This window comes from Pholis gunnellus, assembly GCF_910591455.1.
Source record: "Pholis gunnellus genome assembly, chromosome: 17".
NCBI classification, from domain to species: Eukaryota; Metazoa; Chordata; class Actinopteri; order Perciformes; family Pholidae; genus Pholis; species Pholis gunnellus.
In genome coordinates, this window is record NC_136544.1 from 17,894,307 (window position 1) to 17,917,788 (window position 23,482).

Sequence of the window (23,482 nt, forward strand, 5' to 3'; positions counted from 1 at the left end):
AATGGTTCAGCGACACACGGTGCCAATCTTCATGAGGTCACCAGATTGGCTCATTTTTCTAAATTCATATTTCACAGTCACGACAACCCAAGTACCCCTGCAAATGCTCGGATAACATTTCTGCTTCTGTTAAATGTTAACACAGTGACAAACGGCTATATGTTATTATTTTCTTGGTGTTAAATAATGATTTTGCATAACATTTGTTCATTCAATATAATGACTGTCAGCCAATTCCCTCCAAACTGGCTTTCTATTTAAATCATTCATTAATTAGAGTTTTACAACATTTGAAGAAGTTGATATTCTTGGATGATATATTCTGGAGGTGGTTTCTTCTGATGAATTGTTGGTCCACAAAATGCAACGGCTGGTCGAGAGTCCTTTTGGGATATTCACTGATATGCTTTATAGAATTAGATGAGAAGATCATATTTACTGGTATTTGTTAAATATGAAGCTACAGTACAGCCAGCCTCTGGCTAACTTAGCTTAGCATAAAGACTAACCAAAGGTTAAGAAAATCCACCTACTGTATCAGCACCCAGAGCGCAAATGTAAGTAATGTTTTTGTTTAAAGAGCTACCGTTTTCCCCAAGAGGATTAAAGTGTCAATTATACAATTAACTATTAATGCATGTTTAATGATGGATTAAAATACTTTCGTTGTACAGAAATGATTACCGAATGCGTTTCTCATTTAAACCTTGCTTCATTATTAAATTACTTTTCTGTAAAGCCCACATTTCCCTTCTTTTCCTACTCGCTCTTCTCTTGTTAACACTCAGTAAACATCTTATTATTCTGTTTTCACATCATCTGGCTTTGACTGAGCTGTTTTTACAACATAGTCTAGTTTTCCTCTTTTAGTGTTTGTCCTGCAGATTCCCCAGGTCTATGATTAAGACATTTTTTGGAATCATTTTTCAAACATAGCTCTGTTGCTATTTCATTGAAGTGATTTGTTGACATTGCTGTTATGGGGCTCTTGTGGCTCTCAGCTCTGAGTTGCATATTTTGTGCAAAATGTGATCCCCAAAAATAAAGGTTGATTGGCTTTGAACTGGCCAGACCAAAAGGTGGAAGATAAATTGCATAATTTATACTCAAACAGAAATAGAACACACACCTCCTGCATAGAAGAGCATAATTATGTTCCAAGAGCAAAGAGGTTATGCAGCTGTGCAGCTGAAATTAAATATACTTTGACTCACTTCTGTAGAATAGAGGTGAATTACTCAAACGGTGCTAATCACGGGTTGCACCTCTTTGTGTCTTTTCCGGCAGTGAGAGATAATGACGACGCTGCTGGACCTGAAGAGTAGTGTGTTGAGGCAGGTGCAGAGGAGCCAGTCGCTGAGGAGCCGAAGGGAGCCTTCGCCCACCGCCAGCAGCCCCCTCACACACTGTCCTGACTCCTTACCTCGCAGGTGAGTTCTCTTGTGTGCAAACATGCACACTCCTGCAAGTTCTGTACTTGGTTTCCAGTTATTATGTTGTTGTTGTTTTAATGGATGTGACATTTGTGGAATTGTGGTGCTGTTTTCATTTTAACCGGTACAAAAAGTTTAACCGTTTTTTCCTTTCTGTCACTCAAGAGTTTAACCGATTTTAGAGAGAATTCAGAGATGTAATGAAATCCTTCCTGGCCCACTGAGCGGCAGAGGCGTTGCCTGAACTTATGATGTTAAAAGTAAAGTTGTGATGCGCTTTGTGCTTTTGGATGAAAACAGATGAAGTTGAGTTTGAGCGAGAAGCAGGAGCCGGGCTGTTTATTATGTCACTTAATTTTTCACTTGATTGTTGCCGCTTAGGACAAGTAATAGCTTCAATAAAGAGATTCTTTATTGAGGAAAATGAAATTGGATTCAGGATATCTCAGAGAGATGATAGCACACGCACATGAGAAATAAGTTATGTCTGTGATTCATTTGTTTTCCGCTGAAGCCACAAGTCATTATTTCTATGTTTGAATGTGCTTGGCGATTTATATATAGAGGAGACCATGCAACAAGCTGCCTCAGCCCCCAGGACACATCAACCACCACACTATTACATGCACAGTCAGGCTCTGACCCCGTCACAAATGCTGCTTTCTTGAGTATCAGTTTACAGCACAGTGTTCTGATGTCCACACGTCTCCTTCAACATACGAGTGAACCGTCGTACCGCACACTGCTGCTGCTAGTTGAGTGATGAAGACCTCTGGGTGCATCATAAATCAGGGGAGCACATCACCATATGTTTTAGTTTACGTGTGTGTTTTGTGTTTAAATCCATTATTATTAAAGTTACTGGTACATGGGTTCATATTGGTGTGTGTGTGTGTGAGTACTGTATGTACATTTATGTCTACAATATGTGTATTTTTGTATTTATGTTGAACATAAAAAAACAGCAAGACATCTTTAAGTCACTCACATACAAAGCCGATAAGAACAGTGATCATAACATTCTAAACGATATGTACTAACTGACTGTACGGCAGACTATAAATAAAGAAACCACCGCTAAAAGACATTTATATATGTTCTTGTCTGTCATTACGATGGAAACTACAGGTGAAACGGTTCGTCGATAGTTGTTGTTTTATATATAAGAAAATACAACACCACGCCTTTTATTTATAAAAGGTGCTGCTCACTGTTTGACCACGACCCATTAATTCAATTGTTGATTTGTTATAAATTATTACATGTTCTTATGTCAATATTGTTTGCATGTACTTTATGTGTGTATTTATACATGTATGCTTATATGTGTATAGTATGATATATGTATGTATGTTTCTTTGTTGTTCTTTTTATTTTGTGTTTCTCTTAAAATGTTGAGTTATGTCTTTAATAACGTCATGTTTTACCGTTGGCTGGACTGTGCTGAGAATAAACAGGACCTCAGTGCTTTTGATCTTGTCTGATCTCTTAAGTTGTATTCCTTTGTCCCTGTAGAAGGCTTTTATACAGGCAACGGGTCAAATCGTTCGTCTGTTTTTTTCAGTCTTGTTTTGAAGCGTCATCTGAAGCCAAAAGTAATTCTATGAACCTGTGGTTTCTATAGCAACCTAAATACAGGCTGCTGCCGTGAACTTATACTTGTGCTGACGACCGTGTCTATTTTTAACGTGGAAGATAACCTCAGATTCTTTGCTCAACGCTGATGAATTTGCGATTTGAAAGACTATTGGCTGACCATTTTTCATGAATATGTTTTTATTTAATGCATGGTCTTCATGCTGCCTATGTGTTGTTGATTCGTCATTTTCTATTGTATTCCTGATGCAATTTGATGTAAAATCTGCTTCAATGGGAGCCTATTTGTCTTCTTCATTAAAGAGTGATTTGAACTGTCAGTATCTCACATTTTTCTCATTTCTCATGCCAGCTCCCTGGTGCTACCGCCTTCCCACTGAGTCTCATCCGTGCAAGAACGCCGAGCGCTCGTCATTAGAGGCAGGCTGTTGATCTTTGTTATCCATTCAGACTGCTGCTGGCCTGCCTGCACTCTCACTTTAATTGAGAATTTGAAAATGAGGCCGGGTACATCCGGGCTGCTCCAGCCACAGTTGTTGACCCAGCGGCGTGGTCGGCTGTCAGAGCTGAGCTTTCAGAGCGGAGACCGGCATGCTGGAGGGTTTTTAATTCAGTTGAGCAAATTATGATTTTGTGAGCTGGTTTCCAAAGTCTGTGAAAATGCACTAGACACTGTCAGAGATGAGCTTGATCGGACTTTACACAGCAAAAAACCCACAGGGATTTATATTTACATTCATATCTTGGTTTATTATTGTTTGCTTGTTCCACTGTTCTGTTCCGTCTCCGTCAACAGTGGTGAACTTCACACTTCACTCCACTGTGTTTTGAATTGTGAGCTCGCTACACTGTCACGAATGGATTTGACTCCTCAGTGACACTGAACTGGTGCTCTCAGTTTCTGATTAATGAGGAATAACACAATCAATTTAGAATTACATTAAACGGAAAACCTTAATGCGCGTGCAATTACAGACAGACATACTATACATTTAAATCGGGGATGTCAAACTAATTTAAGTTCATGAGCCACGTACAACCCAATTTGATCTCAAGTGGGCCGGACCTGTAAGACCACTGCATGACAACGTATAAAGAACATCACCGTCACATTGTTCCCGTTCTTGTAGTGTAAGGAAGACTATTGCATTCTAAAAACATTCACAATAAATGTAAAATGAATTTACAAAGCTGAGATGTCTCTCAGCTACAACTAAAAACAGTTTCCTTAAACTTGCCAATACATTATTTATCTTCTCTGTTCTCAGTTGTCTTTGGAAGTTCTTGTGTTTTTTTGCCATGATGATGCCTGATTTTGGTGCCGAATTACATACTCCTTGAGCACTGAAAGGTGCTGTGAACACACCCAGCACACTGACTTCCCATTTACTTCTGTGAAGAAATAGGAAGTGGTCCCTTTTTCTTGAAAAACCTGGCACTGTGTCCACTTTTTATGACATTTTTACTACCGTTGGCTCCAGCGTGGACAGTAGCCTTGACAGTGTTGTGTCATGTAGCCTGTGTGTAAGCAAGTAGGCTCTGTAACAGCATATCCAGCATAGAGCCTGCTACTCTGGACAAACTGGAATTTTTATTGAAAAACTGGAATTATTTGCAAAGTCACCCAGTGGGCCCGATTGGACTCTTTGGCAGCCGGTTCGGTCCTTTGGGCCGTCGTCAATTTGAAACCCCTGGTTTCAATGATTCGGCTGGTGTTATGCTATTCAATCTCATGAAAACACTAAAACCAACAATGTGTTATTCTGTCCATCGATATTTTCCTTATCTCCTCATAGACTGTGTATCAGAAGTGTATGTAGCCACTGTGATGTCACCCATTGGTTTGTGGACTGAGGTTTTCAGTTCTGAAATTTGTCCGTCGCCATCTTGGTTTTTTGCAACCAGAAGTGACACAAGAAGTTGGAGCTCAGTGCAAACATTTTTTTTACAATTGACTTTCAACTACAAAAGGGTTTAAAAAGGTTTAAAATGAGAACATGGACAGCTCCCAGACCGAACAACGCTGTGGTAGCGACCTGTCAATCACAGGGTAGCCCCGCCCTAAAGCATACCCTGCTTTATGGTCTATTTTACTCTAAATGGGACCATCATTTACTAAATGAACATCTTATGTATTGTATATTTTACATATTGAAGAAGACTTGAAACTAGTGTTTGAGACCATAGACATAGATGTTTACAATGTTTACTGAGGTAATAAATCAGTTGAAGGTACGCTCATTTTCTCAAAGACTTCATCTAGCAGAGGAGTCGCCCCCTGATGGCCACTAGAAAGAATGCAACTTGAAGGCACTTCGCATTGGCTTCACTGTTTCTGCATTGTCATCAGAAGAATGGTGTATGTGTGATTGAGTAAACCATAGTGCCTGTGTTCATTGTATAGAAGGGAAATTTACAGTGTGGCCCATTGATGTTTTTTATAGTTTTTGGGAGCTCAGTGGCACAGAAGAATAAGATATATCAGGTGTGTGCTACACAGGCAGCATGCTTATTGACACCATGAATTCATGGTTTCTTTGGGTCTGTTGATTGGACCCCTTACACATGCAGGTGTGGACATGCTATACAATCCTTGAGGGAGGAATGCCTACAATAACAATAATGTAACAATAATACTGTTCAAGCATCGTCTACCTTGTAGTCAGGAATCATGTAAGAGCTTTATGTTGGAGTTGCACTTGTTGCCTGTTTTTAAAATGCATCAAATCCTCAGTCAGCTATTGACCTGCACAGTGAAAAGTAAAAACTGTGGAGCACCATTGTGAAGCACCCAAGAGGACCCAAGTTTAAAATAATTTCACACCAGGCTTGTGTTCTCTCTGTCAGTATAGTTCTAGCTCGGAGACTGCTGTTTCTTTCGCAAGTTATCGAATGGAGATCTCCATATTAGATTCTCTTCACCTGTAATGTTTTGTTGCTTAATCAACTATGTAATTAGAGTAAAACAAGCAGTGCTGTGTGTAGTATTGAGCGGGGATCCTTGACATGGAAGAGATTCTCTGTTGTGATAGGAGCAGCAGCACTGACAACCGCGATGAATCGCATTAAAAACTCTGATTATTTCATTAGAATGCATACAGACGTCACATTGTCTTTCATGCTGCAAACAACAGTGATGTCTGTGCTATTACTTACTATGTATGCACTGCCACATTATATTGAAGTTTGAAGAGAGGGGTTGCTGTCATCTTCACACCCACAATTAGTCACGTTTATTCTCGTAGATAGAAGTACAGTGTCCATGTTGTTATTTATGTATTTCTTCTGATTTACTCCCCAGACAGGAAATTGGAATGAATTCTGAAAATAAATTAGAATAAAATGACAGTAAAAAAAAACAGGACCTGTTTCCTAGCAACATCAAATCAGTTTGTTATTGAGAGCGAGAGAGAGAGAGAGAGAGAGAAAAATAGAGAGAGAGAGAGAGAGAGAGAGAGAGAGAGAGAGACAAAGGTTGAATTATTGTTTTTTTCTTGATGTATCAAATCAGGATTGACTGGATTTGCATCATTTGGATCTTATTCCGGCTCATAAACACGTCGCCCCAAAGCTGGAAACAAAAGATTCCAGACTGTCTGGACAAATCCTCAAGCTGACTGACAGAAGATGGGACAGATTTCTGGATAAGAGGACGCCCTGGATGATTGAAGATGGATGTGGAGAGAATTGAGTGTCTCATAACAAAAGTATCACAATCAAATTAGGCTTATTTGTGCTATATGTGCAAATGAAAACTGTAAGCTCCAAAAAACAAAACCTCCCATATCTTGTCAGCCGAACAGGCTTTTTTTTTGCAGAAGATATTATTGGTTTGTGGCTTCAAGCTTTCAAACACTGACTGAGGGGCTTTCGGATCAGAATAGCAATTCAGTTTTTGATCAGTATTTGGCAAAATCAACAAACACACCAGTGAGGGTGAAAATTAAAGTCCTGTCTTTGTTACAATACTAATAAATAAAAAGGTTGAACTGGAGGAGATGAAACAGGTTTATCGACAGAAACTAAAAAGCAATTATGTTGATTATTGAATCATTTATTTTAATTAAAATACCCCAAAGTCAATTCAAGCTTCTAAAATATGAATATTTGCAGATTTTCTTAGTTTTGGATGATATTTCACTGTTTTGCGGTTGTGGACTGTCGGTCGGATAAAGCAAGCAATCTGAATGAGATCAACTTGGCCTCTGCAAAGTTATGATGGGCACTGTGTCAAGTTTTCTGACAATTTTATGGACCAAATTAATCTAGCAGTCAAGAAAATAATTGTCAGATTAAAGGTTAATGAAAATCAGCTCTACTGCAAAGCACGACTTGATTAAAAACTGTGGACACTTTGAAGAATTTACTGTATTTATAGCATTTGATGAAAGATTAAGCCGTTTAAACTGAATACATCCACTTTTCAAGTTTTACTGGGTTTGACGACAGTGGAAACCTGACAACTCTCTCAGCATGACTGCCATTAGCTCTCATCAATACCTCAGGGGTTTGCCATCCGCTCCCCCACCATGGCGAGAGTCAGTGGGTGCTGGGATGGGCTGCCACTAGCCTGCTGTGATGTGATGACGCTAATAAAGGAGCGTGACAGCTCCTCTGTGGACATCTCCTCCGTGTAATGTGATGGGGTTGGCTGAGAGACGAGGAACAGGACGGAGAGAGAGAAGCTGGCAGGTGTGGGAGCTGTGGGGGTGAGGAGTTACAGGCAGACCGCATGGCTGATGGCTGATCCAGACGGTTCTGCCACAGCTCCCCAAGTGATCTCCATGCAGGCCGGGGAGGAAGACGCCCGGTGTGAGGTTTGGGAGGGGTGAGATGTTGGGGTGGAGGTGGTGGTGAGGGGAGGGAGGGGGGGGATCCCCAAGGTGTTTAGCCAGCTACTCCCTCCCTGAATGTGCATGTATCACCATGACAACTTGGGCCAGCGGGAGTCCGGGGATTCACTCACACCTGGAGGAAACGGGAAACATTTGCATTTTGCACAAAGCCCTGCTCATCATACACATAGCAGATTAACAAGATTCACACAGTGCAGACATGCTGGATTGCTGAGAGCTTTGGTCCAGACCTGCTTTTGCTTTTTAGTGCATGAGATGAGAAGGTGTTTGATGGCTAATAAGGAGCTGATCAGCATGCGATGGAGTGCTGTAGTTCGACATAACGAGGAAACAGATCATCTTTATTGACAGACGCTTCTCTGAAGTGTCTGTAAACAGGATGCAGTGTGATGTCACTGAATCCCACTTTGTTTTTAATTTGGATCCAGAAATATTACATTCGTTTGATGAGATTAACTGTTACATGCATGTCGCCTAACTTTTTTTTTTCAGAAACTAATATATTTCCCAAGTATTTCATCTCTATTTTTAGGGATGATTTGTCATTCTGTTTACTCTTCTTGGCAGGATTTCCGAGGAGAGCGTGGAGTTTTTTGAGCGTGTGAATGCCATCCTTCAGAAGCAGGAGAACATGCGGCGGACTGCCCAGGCTGAGGTAACCCTCACCCAACTTCCCCTTTTCCGTCTGTTGCGCCCTCAAAACACGTCCGTGCATTGCGAGCGTTTGTTCACGCCAGTGTGACGCGTACAGACAGAAGGGCCGGGTCGAGTTGGGTGCTTGGAAGACTGGAAGCTCAGCTGTGACAAGCTGTTGTCGATGGTTATGTTCAGCTCCTCCTGCTGCCAATGCTAATAAGGCAATAATGCTCTTTAACATCTTTGCTGAGAGCAATTGATGTCTTCATTACCAAATTGCTGTAAGACAAGAGTAAAAAAAGAGTCATCATCCAAACATAAGGAACATTTACACTACATATCATAATTGGTTAGAATGAAGTGGCTATTAATGCATTAGTTGTAGAAAGATCCTCTACACTTTTGTTTTGGCTGAACTGTTTCTGACCCCTCACAGTGCGAAACAGGAGCCTGCACAGTGCCGCCGCCGCAAGAGCATGTGGATCAGGCCTTTATCCCGGACAGAATCCGGAGGACAGAGGTGCGTCTGTTTTTAATTGTATTTCAGCAGTTTTTTAATTGTAAAAGTCGACAATAACAGACACCTCCTTGCTTTTTGATGTGCTTCAAAGCAGAAAACACGAAGAGGAAAGAACATCAGCTTTTATTTATTCACTTTTGAGGGATTGTCATTAAGTGGAGTTTGTTTTCATGTAGCTGGACCTGCTTTATGAGGAAGCTGTTTACACGGTGGTCAACCGGGTGGGAGTGCCTTCACCTGAACATGTGAGAAGTGACGAAGACCTGTTTGCTTACCTGCTAAAGGTATCTACGTCCCTCCCTCCCAACCTACCTCTCTACCTACAGTACATACCTACCTACCTCCCTACCATCCTCCCTCTGTCCCTCTAAAAAGCAGAATGTATTTTTTGAGCTCCATTACATCTCTGTTATTAACACCGCTGCTAGACTCAACAACAGTGTTATTTGTTGTGGGCAGGCTGTAAGAATCTGAGCAGATGCTGTTGGCGATAACCTGATTAAACATCAAAGTCCAGTCACACTGTGCGCTGATATACAGCTGTGATATTAAATCCATTCACATGAAATCGTGCTCGGGATTGTAGCCTCTTTAATGTCTGGAGTGGGTGGTTGTGTTGTATTCTTCGAATGTTCATTCACGTTTCTGTTGCGTATAAAAGCTTTTTTCTTTACCGTCTCACCACCCAAGGTGTTTGATATGGGCGAGGAGGAGCATGACATCATTCTCCAGAAAGTTCAGGAATCCAAGGTGAGATTCATGAGTCTCTGTCCATTCAAGTTGTCGGCTATACTGTTGCACATGAAGCTGACATCAGTTTTCTATATGTAAGTTGAAAAATGTACACTAGTCTGTATATTTCCAGTCTATGCTGGTATATTTTTATTACACTGTAGGCTATATACAACAAATTATTAAATGTTGACATTTTTGTTTGCCAGTTTAAGTACTTGCAATGTCAGATAGATCCTTTTTCGTGTCCAGAAGATTACTACAATGAATGCTGATCTATTATAATGTATTCAATGCATGACATTGATTTGTTGCATTTACAGTTTCCTACTGAATAGAAAGTAAATTGCTTTTTTTTTCACAGCGAGCCAGTTTTTCCTTGAGAGTTTCTGTCATGAAAGCAAAGAGTCTGATGGCCAAGGACGCAAATGGTGAGACATCTCAAGATGGTAACCCACCATTTGCTAAAACTCTTGCAAGAGTTGCCCGACAACCTATTCTAACTAGAGATGTTCAGATACTATTTGTTCCTTTCCGATACAGATTCTGATACCTCTCGTATTTTATATATAATATTATACAGACTAACGTTTTTCACCAGCATCCCAGAACCGTTCTAAACAATAACTAATTTTGGAATGCTCCATCAAACAACTGTATTTATTCAAATACACTATACTACATTTTACAAGACTATATTTCAACACATCATAATAATGTTATAAATTACCTTTCTAATAACACTCTTTTTTACTGAATAGAGATGTAACGCATCATAATGTAACTCAAAGCAACCTCCACTAACGTTAGCTGTTAGCTCCGTTTAGCCAATGCTGGCCACTGGCTGCTAACAGCTAACGTTAACTAACTCTATTCCTGCCAATTTTAACACAGATTTTTTGAAGAATAGGGTTCACGAGAGTGTTAAACCACAAATGTGTAGCACAAGTAAGTTTGCACGTCTGCAGTACGACTTGGGCCGTACAGATCAGGTAGCTAAGTGACGCACGCTGTTGCCGTTTCTGTGTATCGTGAATGAGCAGATAAACGATATGATTACACAATATCAGATCGGTGAATAGTTCGCCCATGTTCAACAATATCCGATCCAGCATTTTAAGCTGGATCGGAGGCTTTTCTGATACTGGTATCGGTATGGGAACAACTCGTATCCTAACCAATAAGCATCTTGCAATAGTTTCCCCAATTGTGGGTGACCATCAAGACACGACTGTGATGATACAACGCAGGATGGGTAAAATCTCTCCAACCTGCTTGTGACTTTTTGTGGTGTTAATTGTTGTGTGGTTCATGAAAATCTAAATAGACAAATGTTGAGGTCTGACAACATATCATTGATGTGAATATCTTGCATACCTTCCTCTTTTCATCTCTCCATGAATGCCCAGTATGCATGTAATTATATGAGGACTGCACAATGTGAGGGTGTTGGTATTTGAATAGTATTTCTTTATTATGGGGTGGGAATAAGGTTGGGGCGGACTTGCTACTCGCATGACATTTATGATATAACAAATCACATCAACCACTTCATGATATCATAATAAGCGGTACGTGATTAGATATGTAAAATATTAATAATAGTAGATCTTTTCAGTGTTGGACCTCCTGTATTCTTCCTGTTTGTCAAAAATGGCTGCAGGTTTTTGTCACTTCCCTCGACCACAGCCAACTACCTGAGACCACTTTCCATGTGAGGTGAAATTCATCCCAAACAAGCTTGTCGTCACCCAGTCACAATCTTCACGTTGACGAGCACTTTACCAAAACACAACACTGATTGTAATCACAAATGAGCCCAAAGGCTTCCCTCCTCCTAACAGCATCGGCAGAGTGATGGCCATAAACAGTTTTCATGTGTGTGATATAACCTTTTCTATGCATCACTCCGTGGCCTGCCAGGGTACAGCGACCCCTACTGCATGCTGGGAATCCTGCTGGGCCAGAGCCCGCGGGAGACGGAGGAGAAGAAGGAGAGAAAGTTCAGCTTCAGGAAGAGAAAGGATAAGCTGGAGAAACGCTCCAGCACCAAGGAAGTGTTACCTGCCAGGTGCATCCAGGTGACCGAGGTCAAACCAGAGACTCTCAACCCAGTGTGGGACGAGCACTTTGTGTTGTGAGTACAGCAGACCTCAGTGCTGGACATTGTGATATGTGTGACATTCAGGATTCACAGTTTCATTTGTTTCACACTGAATTTGTTAGATATGTGACCAGTGCAGCACAGTGTCATCAGCTCTGCACTAAAGGACTGATGGGTTTCTTGTTAGTATTTACTCATGGAGATGATTATTCAATTAATAATGTTTTTTTGGTTGTTTTTTTTTCACAGTGAAATAGATGATGTCCATAATGACCTCTTACATCTTGACATATGGTAAGATTAGTACGCAGCAACTCCTTGAATATATTTGAATGTCACCATGCCAGAGGGACAAAGAAATATTTTTTATTTCATTATATTAGGTTAAATTTGCATACAGATTAGTATTTTTGTTCTTGCGTCACAGAAACAAAATACATATACATACAGTGTACCGTAAATGCAAAAAGGAATACTCCAACAAATGTTTTTGGTACTCACTTAGGAAACACATTTGAAATCAATAACTTTTCCCCAAAAACATTTTTTAATGTATTTTATTTTTTTTGGCACACACTGCTTTTGCAATCACAGTTTTTCAATTTTTCAAACCAATGGTCTATCAGGTCCGATGGAGAAAAAGGGATTGTACTTGGTTAAGCTTGAAAGCGAAGTTGCCTTTTTGGCCTCAGCTCGAAACTGTAAAATTGTACCTTTTGGATTCGTAACAAACTGGGAAACTGTGAGCCAAGTTGCATAACAGATTGGTTGAAGAGTCGTTATTTAGCTGATAAAGAAACTTTTCTTACCCCCAGTCAAAGCTTTGTGAAGAGCTCACACTTAACTCCAAGTTCTTTTCTTGAATGCCAGATAGATCTTCTTGTTCTGTTCATTGTTGAGCAATGATAGCGAGGCATGTTCTTGCAGGAGATGAGAGGTTGTAATAACCTCTGAATTCTCTTTTCTTCAGGGATCATGACGATGATGTGTCTGTTGCAGAGGCCTGCAAAAAGCTCAATGAAGTCAGTGGACTTCGAGGAATGGGCAGGTAGAAGAAACTCTATTGTGTACATTTTTCTTTGAAATGCTGCATATTCCTTTAGCAATGTTGTCTTTTTTTCAATGGCTAAAGTGCAACTGAATCATAAGTTGCGACTTTGTGCACAATTATATAAGTTGGTAATTCATTTATTCAACCAGTTGGCATTGTGGCAGTGAATAGATGACTCATTCAACCTGTCAATCAAAGTGTCATTTCAATTTAATTAAAGCCAAAAGTTACAGTTCATGAATGAAGAAGCCAATGTTATCTACATTTGTTAAAAATAATGACACCATGTTCATTTTAGGAGATCATTTGGTATTTGTCCTTTTAACCTCAAAGAATGACTGACATACAGAACGCGCTGTGCTGAAGCTGTGCACACAAAGAACACAGAGTTCAGCCGTAGCCATGGAGAGACTAATAAATAGCAGACATGTTTAATGAAAACCTGAGAATGTCATTCATAACCAAGGGACAAAAGGATCAGACCTCTGGTGTAAAATATGCAGTTTCCATTTGAACAAAAAGTTGGAGTAAGAGCAAACTTTCATTAGGAAATGAAACTCACTCTGACGATGCTCTAATGTAAGTCACATCTCATAAAAACATGAAATAAATGCCCTTAAAATAATACAAAATATTAGGTTATAGCTCTTACATTACATTTATACATGAGTTCAACCTGTGACACACAAGATGCCCTTTTCCCTGCGTTTGTCTTGCCAGGTACTTTAAGCAGATAGCAAAGTCAGTGCGCTCCAATGGATCTGCATCATCAGGCTCCGAGGAGAACGCCGACGACTTCCTCGGATGCATCAACATCCCTTTGAATGTGAGCGTTCAAAGTCCAATCAAATACTCACTACTCAGGGGCGTCGAGCGACTGTGACAAATCAAAACACAACCACAAATATATTCCCCCGAAAGACACAATGTGAAGAATTCTCCCTGTGTCGGTTATGTTGATCTGGCTGATTCCTTCATGCAGGAGTTCCCAATTGTCGGCTATGACACCTGGTTTAAGCTGGAGCCTCGATCAAGTACATCTAAAGTTCAAGGAGAATGTCACCTGATACTGAAGCTCTTCACCAGCCAGGTCTGTAAATTCAGATTACTGCATACTCCTCTTCCTGCGTGTGTAAGAATACCAACTTTTAACTTTATTTTTCCCTTTCAGAGGGACACGGCTTTGTGTCAGACCGACTCAAATGTCTCCATTCACAAGAAACTGCTGAGTCAGATTGTGGAGTATGAGCACGGTCATGTTAAGGTGAGTTAAATGCAGATATTTATTCAAAGCAACCTGTAAATAACAAACAACCTTAAAGCAGTGGCGAATGGTAGTAACGCTTGGCCCCAGTGGACACTATTATGAAAGGCCTTAGTTATAAAGCGCACACACACACACACACACACACACCCCATCGTTTTATCACATGATGAGAAACAGACTCGGACATCTACATATCTATTATCCAGCAATCATTGCATATCTGTACATGACAAAACTATAAAAGAAAATAAGAAATTATCAATTTAATTGAATAGTTTTTTTATATTGTATTTATAATTTATGCAGAATAAGAATATGAATTGTGATTGCTAATGACTATTTTACCCCAAAAATGAAAATATAGCAAATGGCACCATGATATATGAATTTCTTTTCTCAACATAGTCATATTTTTGAGATGTCAGTTTGAATCACTTTCATCAAACCCCCACAGTGCACAGGCTGCGCTCTCTATATTTACTCCTCAGCCTTAAAGAGAAAAACACCAGTTTAACATTCTGTCATTATGATTATGTTAACTTACTTTAGTAATTGTTAATTAGTTTATAGTAGTGTTTATATTTTAAACAAAGTTTGTGATGAGTACGAACAGATTCCTCTGAACTGACATGGTAATCTGCTGGATATGATCCTAGAGAGAGCCCTACAACTGGAACGGGAAGGTTTGTCCTCCAGCATGGACTGTGCTGACTCACCATGCTGTGCAAACTGATCTCTCACCTCTCCAACAGGCTGTTATGTGAGTATTAACGGGTATACAATTGATCAAATCAAATGTGAAAGCGTAAGCGTCACGTAAAAGGCATTTGTTTTGTTTTTTAAACCCAGACGCTGGCAGTGCTACAGCAGCCACCATCGGACCCAGAGGATGTGCTACTCCCTGCTGCTGCGCCTCCTGAGGACCGTCGATGCAGAGTGGGACCCCACCGCTGTGAGGGGCGACCTGGTAGGTTTTCAGCCATCGGCCTCTCAGTAGAAAAAAAAAAAAAAAAAACTTTCACCATCTGGAAACAGTCACCTCATTAGCTCAGCTCTTCACTGACATGCATCAAGGTTTTTGGTCCAGCCAAAAATGTCTCACAGCCAGTGTACTTAAAGCTATAACTGAGGGCCCTTCCTGTGTCCAGGAGAGGCAGCTGTCAGACAGCTTCAGGCTGTACACAGAGCACTGCCTGTGCCTGATGAAGAACATGCGTCAGGTTTTCCCCTGCACCAGCGCTGCTGCCATTACACGCTACGAGCTCATGCTGAGGTAAAGTCACACTGCCATCACATCACATCAGACACTCGCCTGTGCTGCCATACCAGGTAGACTTTAATCAGTCAGTCATACTCTGCGGAGGAAGCAGTGTTGGGCTCCCTAAACACAAATATCTTAATCATTGCTCATTTCTCATTTCAAAATTTTAAACATTTGTTCCTGACCACAGATTTTGTTGTATACAACCTTAAAAATTGATGTTATTTGATATATATACAACATATTGTGGTCATAACATACATATGTTTACTTACATATTCTTATCTTCCATAACATATTGTTCCCTATGATATTATGCTTCAATTCCACCAGTAAAGTCAGTGACCAAATTTGATAGCAAGCCTGATAAAATGTCCTGCGACCCACCTGTGGGTCCCGACCCCAGTCTTTGGGAATGACTGATATAGATCATATAGATGTTGATGTTGCTTGTGTGCATCAAGAAACAGCTTGAGGAAATCACAAACATTCATTCATTGGGGAACATGAATATCCACAGTGAATTTCATGGATTCCAAGCATTAATTTTATGACACATTGTCATCAACCAATGTGTTGGCCATCAGGAAATGTTCCGGTCTCCATCAAATCATGAGAAACAACAGATGGGAGACCATAGATATCTGCGTTAAATTTGATAGTGATCTGGTCGGTATTGCAGAGACATTCTGCTCCGAATCAAGTCTGATGGACCCACTTAGCTTTGAGTTACCAATACACAACAGAAGGAAGGGCAGTGAAATGGACCAAATTAGGGATTCTCTTCCACATAAATGTCAGCCAGTAAAATCAGCTAATTAATGAAGTTCTTGTTGTTGTGGAGGTTTCTTTTTAACAGAAACTTCCCCCGTAAGAAGTCCAGCTCTGCCCAATGATCACCTCGAGGGAAATCTTTTCTTGATCTCTAGAAACACACTCAGAGTGACTCACCAGAATCAGCCTCTCTCCTCTCCTGCAGAGACAGTGCAGGATCCTGCTCACAATTTGAGTGCAAAGAATTTAGTGAGATTGAAGCTACTGTGCTTGTATGATATTTTTAATGTTGTGAATTTTAATTATGTGACCAGAAATCAGTCTTGTAATGTAAATGGCTTTTTCCTGTCTGTGAATGCCAGGGGGATTGGCTACATGCAAAACATGCGGGCGTTTAAGACTGTGTGTCCCCTTCGAAATGATCTGCATTTGGACATCACCACCGCTGTCAAGGTAACAATGCAATAAAAGAAAAAAAAACACTTGTCTTACAGTAGGTTCACTTGAAGGAACCCTGTGGAGTTTTTGACTAATTGAGGTGTTGTAGATGAATGACCTAATTAGCAGGTCAATGTATATGTTTGTACTACATTCATGTACTCCTCAGGCCAACTTTAAGTAGCTCATTTATTCTCCTAATTTGTGTAATTATTTCAACAGAAAGGAACTGTGGAGTGGTACGAGAGCTTAATTGCACGATATAAACCGGAGGATGGGGTATGTTTATACTGATTAATATAAGTCCTGATAATAGAGGTCATTCCATCTCGTTGACTGTGCCTTGAGGATTAACATCCACGATGTCGTTCATTTTTATATTGGCAAAGCAGACTCTGGAGGAGCAGCTGAAGAAGCTGGTTCAGGTGGTTGATTCCGTGTGTGCAGACGTACAGAAAGCCCAAAACGTTTACAACAATCTCTTCTACAGGTGAATACCAACGCTGTGCAAAAACAAACCAATGTATAAACGTTACCTGGCACAGGAACATTGATTTGGATTACCAACTGAAGCCATGTCATCCTTTGTTTGTGTGTTCTTACAGTGCAGTGAAAGTAGATTTCTTCAGCACATCATACAGGCAGTTGGAGAAACAGGTAAATCAAAAAATGATGTGAAAAGTCTTTGTTAACAAGTCTTTTAAAGCCTTGTGAGTCATTCAGTGTTGTTGCTAAATTTGACACCGTTTTTGAACAAATTATGAGTCAAATTATTAAATCCTTCAGGTAGCCGATGACGTAAATGTAGCAATGGAGCGTGTTTGTGGGACTCTGGAGCAGGAGAGCTCCAGACTGACGCAGACAATGGGAGAGACCATCTTTGAGCTCTTCATGTCCTTGAACATCCTCAAAGGCTTTCGAGAGTTTCTTCCTCTCAAGTTGGTTATCAGTTCAACTCTCATGATATTCCATACAGCAGCATAAAAGGCTCTGACGGGTGGTTGTTTGTTTCAGAGTTCAACCCGCTTTGAATTTATTGAAAAGGACTTGTGTTCCTCTCCAACAGGGACGCGAAAATGTTGGCCTTGACAGGCTTTCATAACTGGTTCAAGTCATCGATTCATAAGTGGCTGCAGATCGTTCATGACAAATCCTGTGACAGAATTCGTAAAGCAGTGGAAGCAGACAAGGTGAGAGTGAGAGGCCATTCGAAGATATGTAGTCAGTAGCAAATATGAGAGTACTTTTAACTTGTCGGCGCTGGATAAACACAGGTGTAATTAATAACATTAGTCATGGCCCAGTTCCGTTTAAGTCCTGCTATTGTGCATGTTGGCTCACTGGAATGTTTATGACACACACATTAGAATGGGACCATAATTAATTTGATCAATTACGCCTGTGTTTACCCTGCTACATGTCAAAATGTCTGCTTTTAAAATGGATTGACTGTCTATAAATATATCTACTATAGACACAAGAAGTGTTTACTACAGTTATATAGCGTGTAATAAAGCATGAATTAATAATCCATCAACCACCATGGCACATTCAAATACTTTTAAGCAGAATGTCAAATTCTTTGTCAAATGCCAAAATGTTTTTTTAGAATATATAATATATAGATAAGCAGTTATAAATATATTCATTTATTGGCTTATAACATACCGTGTTTATTAACTGTTGATAGAGGTGATTCCACAGGTAACGGGCTGAATTAAAATATCGCTGAACTTTAAAGAAAAGCAATTACATTAGACAGTGTTTCCATTTGTTCTGTGAGCAGCTCGAGCCTGTGCAGCAGGCCCAACACAGCTCCTCGGCAGTGGAGGTGGTAACGTGCTTCAGCCAGGTACGGGAGATCTGGCTCCAGCTGGCCTGGCCAGACTCTGCGGGGGCCTTCATCTTTGTCACACGTTTGACAGACGTGAGTGCTGCTTTCAGTGTCGCCATCACTTTTTCGCATCCCGCACGCACAAAAACAAGACACTGAGCAGACCCGCATCCATACACAACAGGATTGATAAAAGATTGAACCAGTCAAAAAAAAAAAAAGGAAAACTGTAGATGTCATCGTTATAACAGGACGGGTACCTTTTTTCTTTCTTTCACAGAATTTCTGCAGCGAGGCTGTCTGCTACTCAGAGATGATAACACGAAAGATTGAGAGGAACCAGCTGGGTCGAGACTACAAGAGCTTCACAGTGCAGGTAACGCCTGTAGCAAGACAGAACTGGGTGGGGGGGGGGGGGGGGGGGGGGTATGCAATGACGTAGGAAGTAAATGTGTGTCCCCCTGGCAACACAAAAGGCTCAGCAGGAGATGAGATATGTTTACACCAACAACAAAAAACACGGTTGCCTCTTCTCGTCGTCAATCATTTACACTCGCACCCCGTTCCTCCACTTCTCTGTAGCCCTGCTTTTTTTTCCTTCTTTGTGTCTCCACTTCTCCACCCTCTGTTTCTCCTGTTCTGCACCACCTCGCTTTCTGCTAGCTCTGCATCGCCCTGAACAACACAGAGCACGTGCGTGTTTTCCTGGGTCACCTGCCCCGTAACCTGGACTGGCAAGGTGTGGAGCGGGCCATGGAGGAGTCCTGCGGGGTGGAGGGGAAGGAGCAGGTTTACAAGGCTCTCAATGGGCAGCTGGTCAACATGGACCTGGACCTGCAGAGAGAAGCCAAGCGTCTCATCACGCTGCTCACCGACAAGGTGCTGTGCCCAAAGCATGAATACCTGCAGATCAGTACTACTTGATAGTATGACTCACCCTGTCACTGCCAGTGAAAACCTTGAAAGTCCATTCAACAGGCTGAGCAGTGACTTCATGACTCAGTGACTCATTTGTGTACATCACTAAATTCAGTATTAGAAAAAGTTAGTTTTTAAAAGAATTGTCCAGATGAAATGCTATGTGCTTGGATGCTGTGTATGGGGAAATTAAGTTGCAAAATTGGATTCCTTTTTGTATCTGTACTTGCATGCACATGTATGAGAGAATATATCTGTGCAGATGCTGCCGGAGCTGCGGAGGTACATCCAGCACATCAGCTTGTCTCCAGACTCCATCAACAATGACGACGTAAGGCCTTGAGGTGGTTCTCTGCTGCATTCATTCACGGATAAGTGGTGTTTGTATGTGTGTAATGTATGTTAATGTGCCCTTCTTCTAGGCTGTGTCGCCCCTTATGAAGTACTTACAAGACACTATGGTGATCCTCACTGAAAACCTTTTGAAGGAGAATCTGACGAGGTAATTACTTTCTTCTCCTCTCTCCTCACTATAAACTTCATTTTCTGTTTGACAGGAACAGTGCAAATTAATTTCAATAACTATTCTGAGTTAGGATTGTGCCACATCCGTACCAGTTGCTCATTTCCATCTGGTGAGCCTGTGCAGCTAATGATGAAAGACTACATACATAATTATGAGACACAAACAAGAAAGGATTCACAACATAAAGTCACAGCACATGTAGCTGTTTAAAGCAGGTTAACCCAGCAAGTCTTGCAAACAAACCATCAAAGCCACTATGGCAACTCCCAGTGTTAGTATGTTTTTTTTTTATGATCAAAGCTAGGGTTGGTAGTTTATTTTTAGCATATTGTGCAAAAAGTCCTTCCTAATCTTTCAGCATACTTCAATTCAAGTGGTACCCCAGCGTAGGCAGTTTTCTAGAAAAGACAAACAAATACAGAATACAGCCCTTATCCTGCAGCCCCTCCCTCCCTGTCCTAAGCCCCTCCCACCAGAGGAGCGCAGGCATATGTAAACGTTTTATACAGTTAACTGTACAAGTACTAGTCATTCATTTCAAACGTGAGGCTTTCATCAAAGAGACGTGCACGTCTCCCGTCATGGGATAGATTTTCTGAAACCTGAAAAACAGAGCCAAGAGGAGGTGCAGAAGTCTAGTTTTCTCTCAGACCACTTGAATTACAATATGCTCAAAGTTTTGTATGGTATTTTTGCCCAGTGTCGGCCAAAAATAAACTGCCTACCCAGGCTTTAAGATTGAGGCATGATATGATGACCAAGCATGAAATGTGCACCAATTTAGCATGGGACTCCTGTGCTATTGTGTACTGTAAGCTTTGGCATAACAATAATACCCCTCAGTGTTACCACTTATCATTATCAAGCTATTATCTGTGAAAACATACACGAGGCTAAGTGAGGGCACTGGTGTGCTATTGAAAGAGCTGCTAAACACAAACGCGTGGGTGTCTCATTGTGTCTGCTGCCTCGTAGAGTTCTCCAGAGCATGTGGGAGCTGCTCCTGCGGATGATCCTGGATGCAGTCGCAGAAAACAGGGGCGTCCAGGTGGAGTTCTACAACCGCTTCCAGTACACAGTGGAGGTCAGTGGTCAGGCTACTGCATTTCATCACACAATACTATTTGTTTAGCTACATCCAGTCTGGCATAGTTTGACTAAGAGGAGTAGTCTGCTTAGAAAGACATGTCAACTCTGTACAGATAATGATCACCGCTGATACCAGCATCCTTTTAATTAGCTCTCTAAGCTTGCCGCCGTGCCATCATTAGCATATATTACATATTTATGAAGTCCCCAGGTAGTAGTTCAGCACCAAAGCGTGGTCCCTCATAAATGACAATGTGGGGAGCTATTGTATATTCTAACGCCAATCTAACCAGCTGGCAGTGGACGTGACAGATTTGCATGAAAAGTCATGGCATGCTGCACGACAGGGCTGAGTTTGGAGTTTGGCAGACAGATATCGTGTTTGCCTGTCAGAGGTTTCATGCTGTTTCTGTGAACAACTTGTCTCCCTACTATGCTGAGACTTCATTCTATCAAAATGAGAGGGATGAATGTGAAGACTCTCAGCTCCAAGTTATATATATTTATCTTTTCCCTTGAATGCTTTAGACGCTGTTGCAGTTCTTGCATGTCAAGGGAGAGGGTCTCTCCCTGGAAGACATGAAGAGTGAAGACTACAAGGTAGGAGTTCTTATACTTTTTTTTAGGATTTATATCCTCCTACCCAAGGTGTTTTTTATCTTTTTGCTTTTCTGGCCGTGTTGTTTTAGGTCCTGGATGAGGAGCTCAGGCTGAATAAATGTCCCTCCTTTGAGCTGATTGAACAGTACTATCTGGAGAAGATTTCCCAACAGGTGTGTTTCCACTTACTGGCAGTTTCATTTGAGCCCTAAGGTGGACCGAGCCGTATTGATTGGACAGCACAACCCTTTGTCTCTGTCTGTCTTTACCTCTGATTGAAAATCTGCCTTCCCCTGGGTTCTTGAAAAACAAGATGCTGTAGGTTCTGTAACCCGTAGACTGATATATGCTTTCAATATTTCCTTCACCTTGTTTCTGCTGAAGGAAACTTCAAAATGAGTTGTGCTTTTACATATTATAACATAATTTCAATTCTTTCTGCAGCTTTACATGCTGGTTATGATAATCCTCTGTGATTAAAAAAATAAAAAATTGTTTCAGAAAACACTGAAACATACTCGCTTTGGTCGGATCAGTGTGAAGTGCTACTATGACGCTCCAGAGCAGAAGCTGACGGTGGAGATTCTGCACGCTGCAGATATCATCGCACTGGATGCTAACGGTAAACGTGTCACAATAAAACACAGGTTGTCGTATTGAAAGTTGAGTTTGCACTCACTTTTTCTGCTCTTTCTCAGGTCTGAGTGACCCATTTGTCATAGTGGAGCTCTGTCCTCACCACCTGTTCCCTATGGCCAAGAGTCAACGCACGCAAGTGAAACTCAAAACCCTGCACCCAGTATTCGACGAGCTCTTTTACTTGTGAGTACTGTTGACCTTTCTTCTTCTTCCCGTTTGTGCATACCCTGATCTGCCCCTGTGTCTTCCAGCCACGTCAGTCCGGAACAGTACAGACACAGGTATGCCTGTTTGACCTTCACTGTGATGGACTATGACTGGCTTTCCACCAACGACTTCGCCGGTGAAGCCGTGGCTCCTCTCAGCGACTTCTGCTGGCCAGGGAGACCGAACGCCTCAGCTGCCGGCAAGAGCGTCCAGCCTGTCATTCTCCACCTGTCTCGCAGTAAACCCAGCGGTACATATAGCTCCAGGCTGTATCAAGATCTTTGTTTTACACAAACATAATATTGGTTCTTGGGAGACCAGAGGGTGTAGGTCTGGGTTTTCCAATTACCTCTTCAACATGAAAAGCCATTCAATCCAGAGATATTTGTGTCAGGTGTCGGAACTACTCTCATCTGTTTGCTCTCCCCTCCAGAAAAGCCAATCATGAGGATGCTGGACGCTCGCATCGGAGACAAGGAGGCTCAGGAGTTTGTCCGCAGGCTGAAGGAGATTGAGAAGTCAATGGAGGAGGAGTAAAAGCTGTCCGTGCTGCCTGTGTTGGTGTTTTCTGACCACGTCTTGCGACATGTGCTTTTGTACTGGTACGATGTTTACAATATTTGAATATTTGATTTTTCCAATGTTATCGTTTGTTCAGTAATTATACCAAAATGAAAAGAGAAAAAAAGGAAAACAGTGAAGCTTATAGCGGTTTTCTAACTGGGAGATGAACATCCTGTCACTGTGCAACCCTATGCTGTCTCAGTCAAACTATATTTTAAAATTGAATGGATAGTTGATCCTAAATGTTACCGGTCTATATTTTTTGTAATGAGGTAATTGTTATCTTTGTTGTATGATCTTTGATATGATAGATTTAACATTTCAGAACTATTTTGTGGAAGTAGCTAATGTATCCAATAGTATTCAGCCAGAGTTTAAATCTATACCTCAGATATGCTCATTAGTTGCAGGGGAGTAACCAGTATTGATACGTTTCC

The 23,482-nt window shown here is 41.2% G+C and overlaps 1 protein-coding gene across 1 annotated transcript; it reads left to right on the forward strand.

Annotated features, from left to right (window-relative positions):
* Positions 1-1,296: 1,296 nt before the first annotated feature.
* Positions 1,297-23,018, forward strand: baiap3 (BAI1 associated protein 3; the record flags this gene model as incomplete). Its single annotated transcript, XM_079178327.1, has 33 exons — positions 1,297-1,430; positions 8,453-8,540; positions 8,958-9,041; positions 9,218-9,325; positions 9,732-9,791; positions 10,138-10,204; positions 11,697-11,910; positions 12,127-12,171; positions 12,848-12,925; positions 13,649-13,754; positions 13,911-14,018; positions 14,100-14,192; positions 14,852-14,955; positions 15,045-15,162; positions 15,344-15,468; positions 16,593-16,683; positions 16,891-16,947; positions 17,061-17,158; positions 17,274-17,325; positions 17,455-17,606; positions 17,735-17,858; positions 18,455-18,595; positions 18,783-18,878; positions 19,166-19,381; positions 19,683-19,751; positions 19,843-19,922; positions 20,922-21,030; positions 21,564-21,635; positions 21,725-21,808; positions 22,137-22,257; positions 22,334-22,457; positions 22,526-22,731; positions 22,915-23,018. The coding sequence occupies 33 exons, from the start codon at positions 1,297-1,299 to the stop codon at positions 23,016-23,018; spliced, it is 3,528 nt and encodes a 1,175-aa protein (XP_079034453.1).
* Positions 23,019-23,482: the final 464 nt, after the last annotated feature.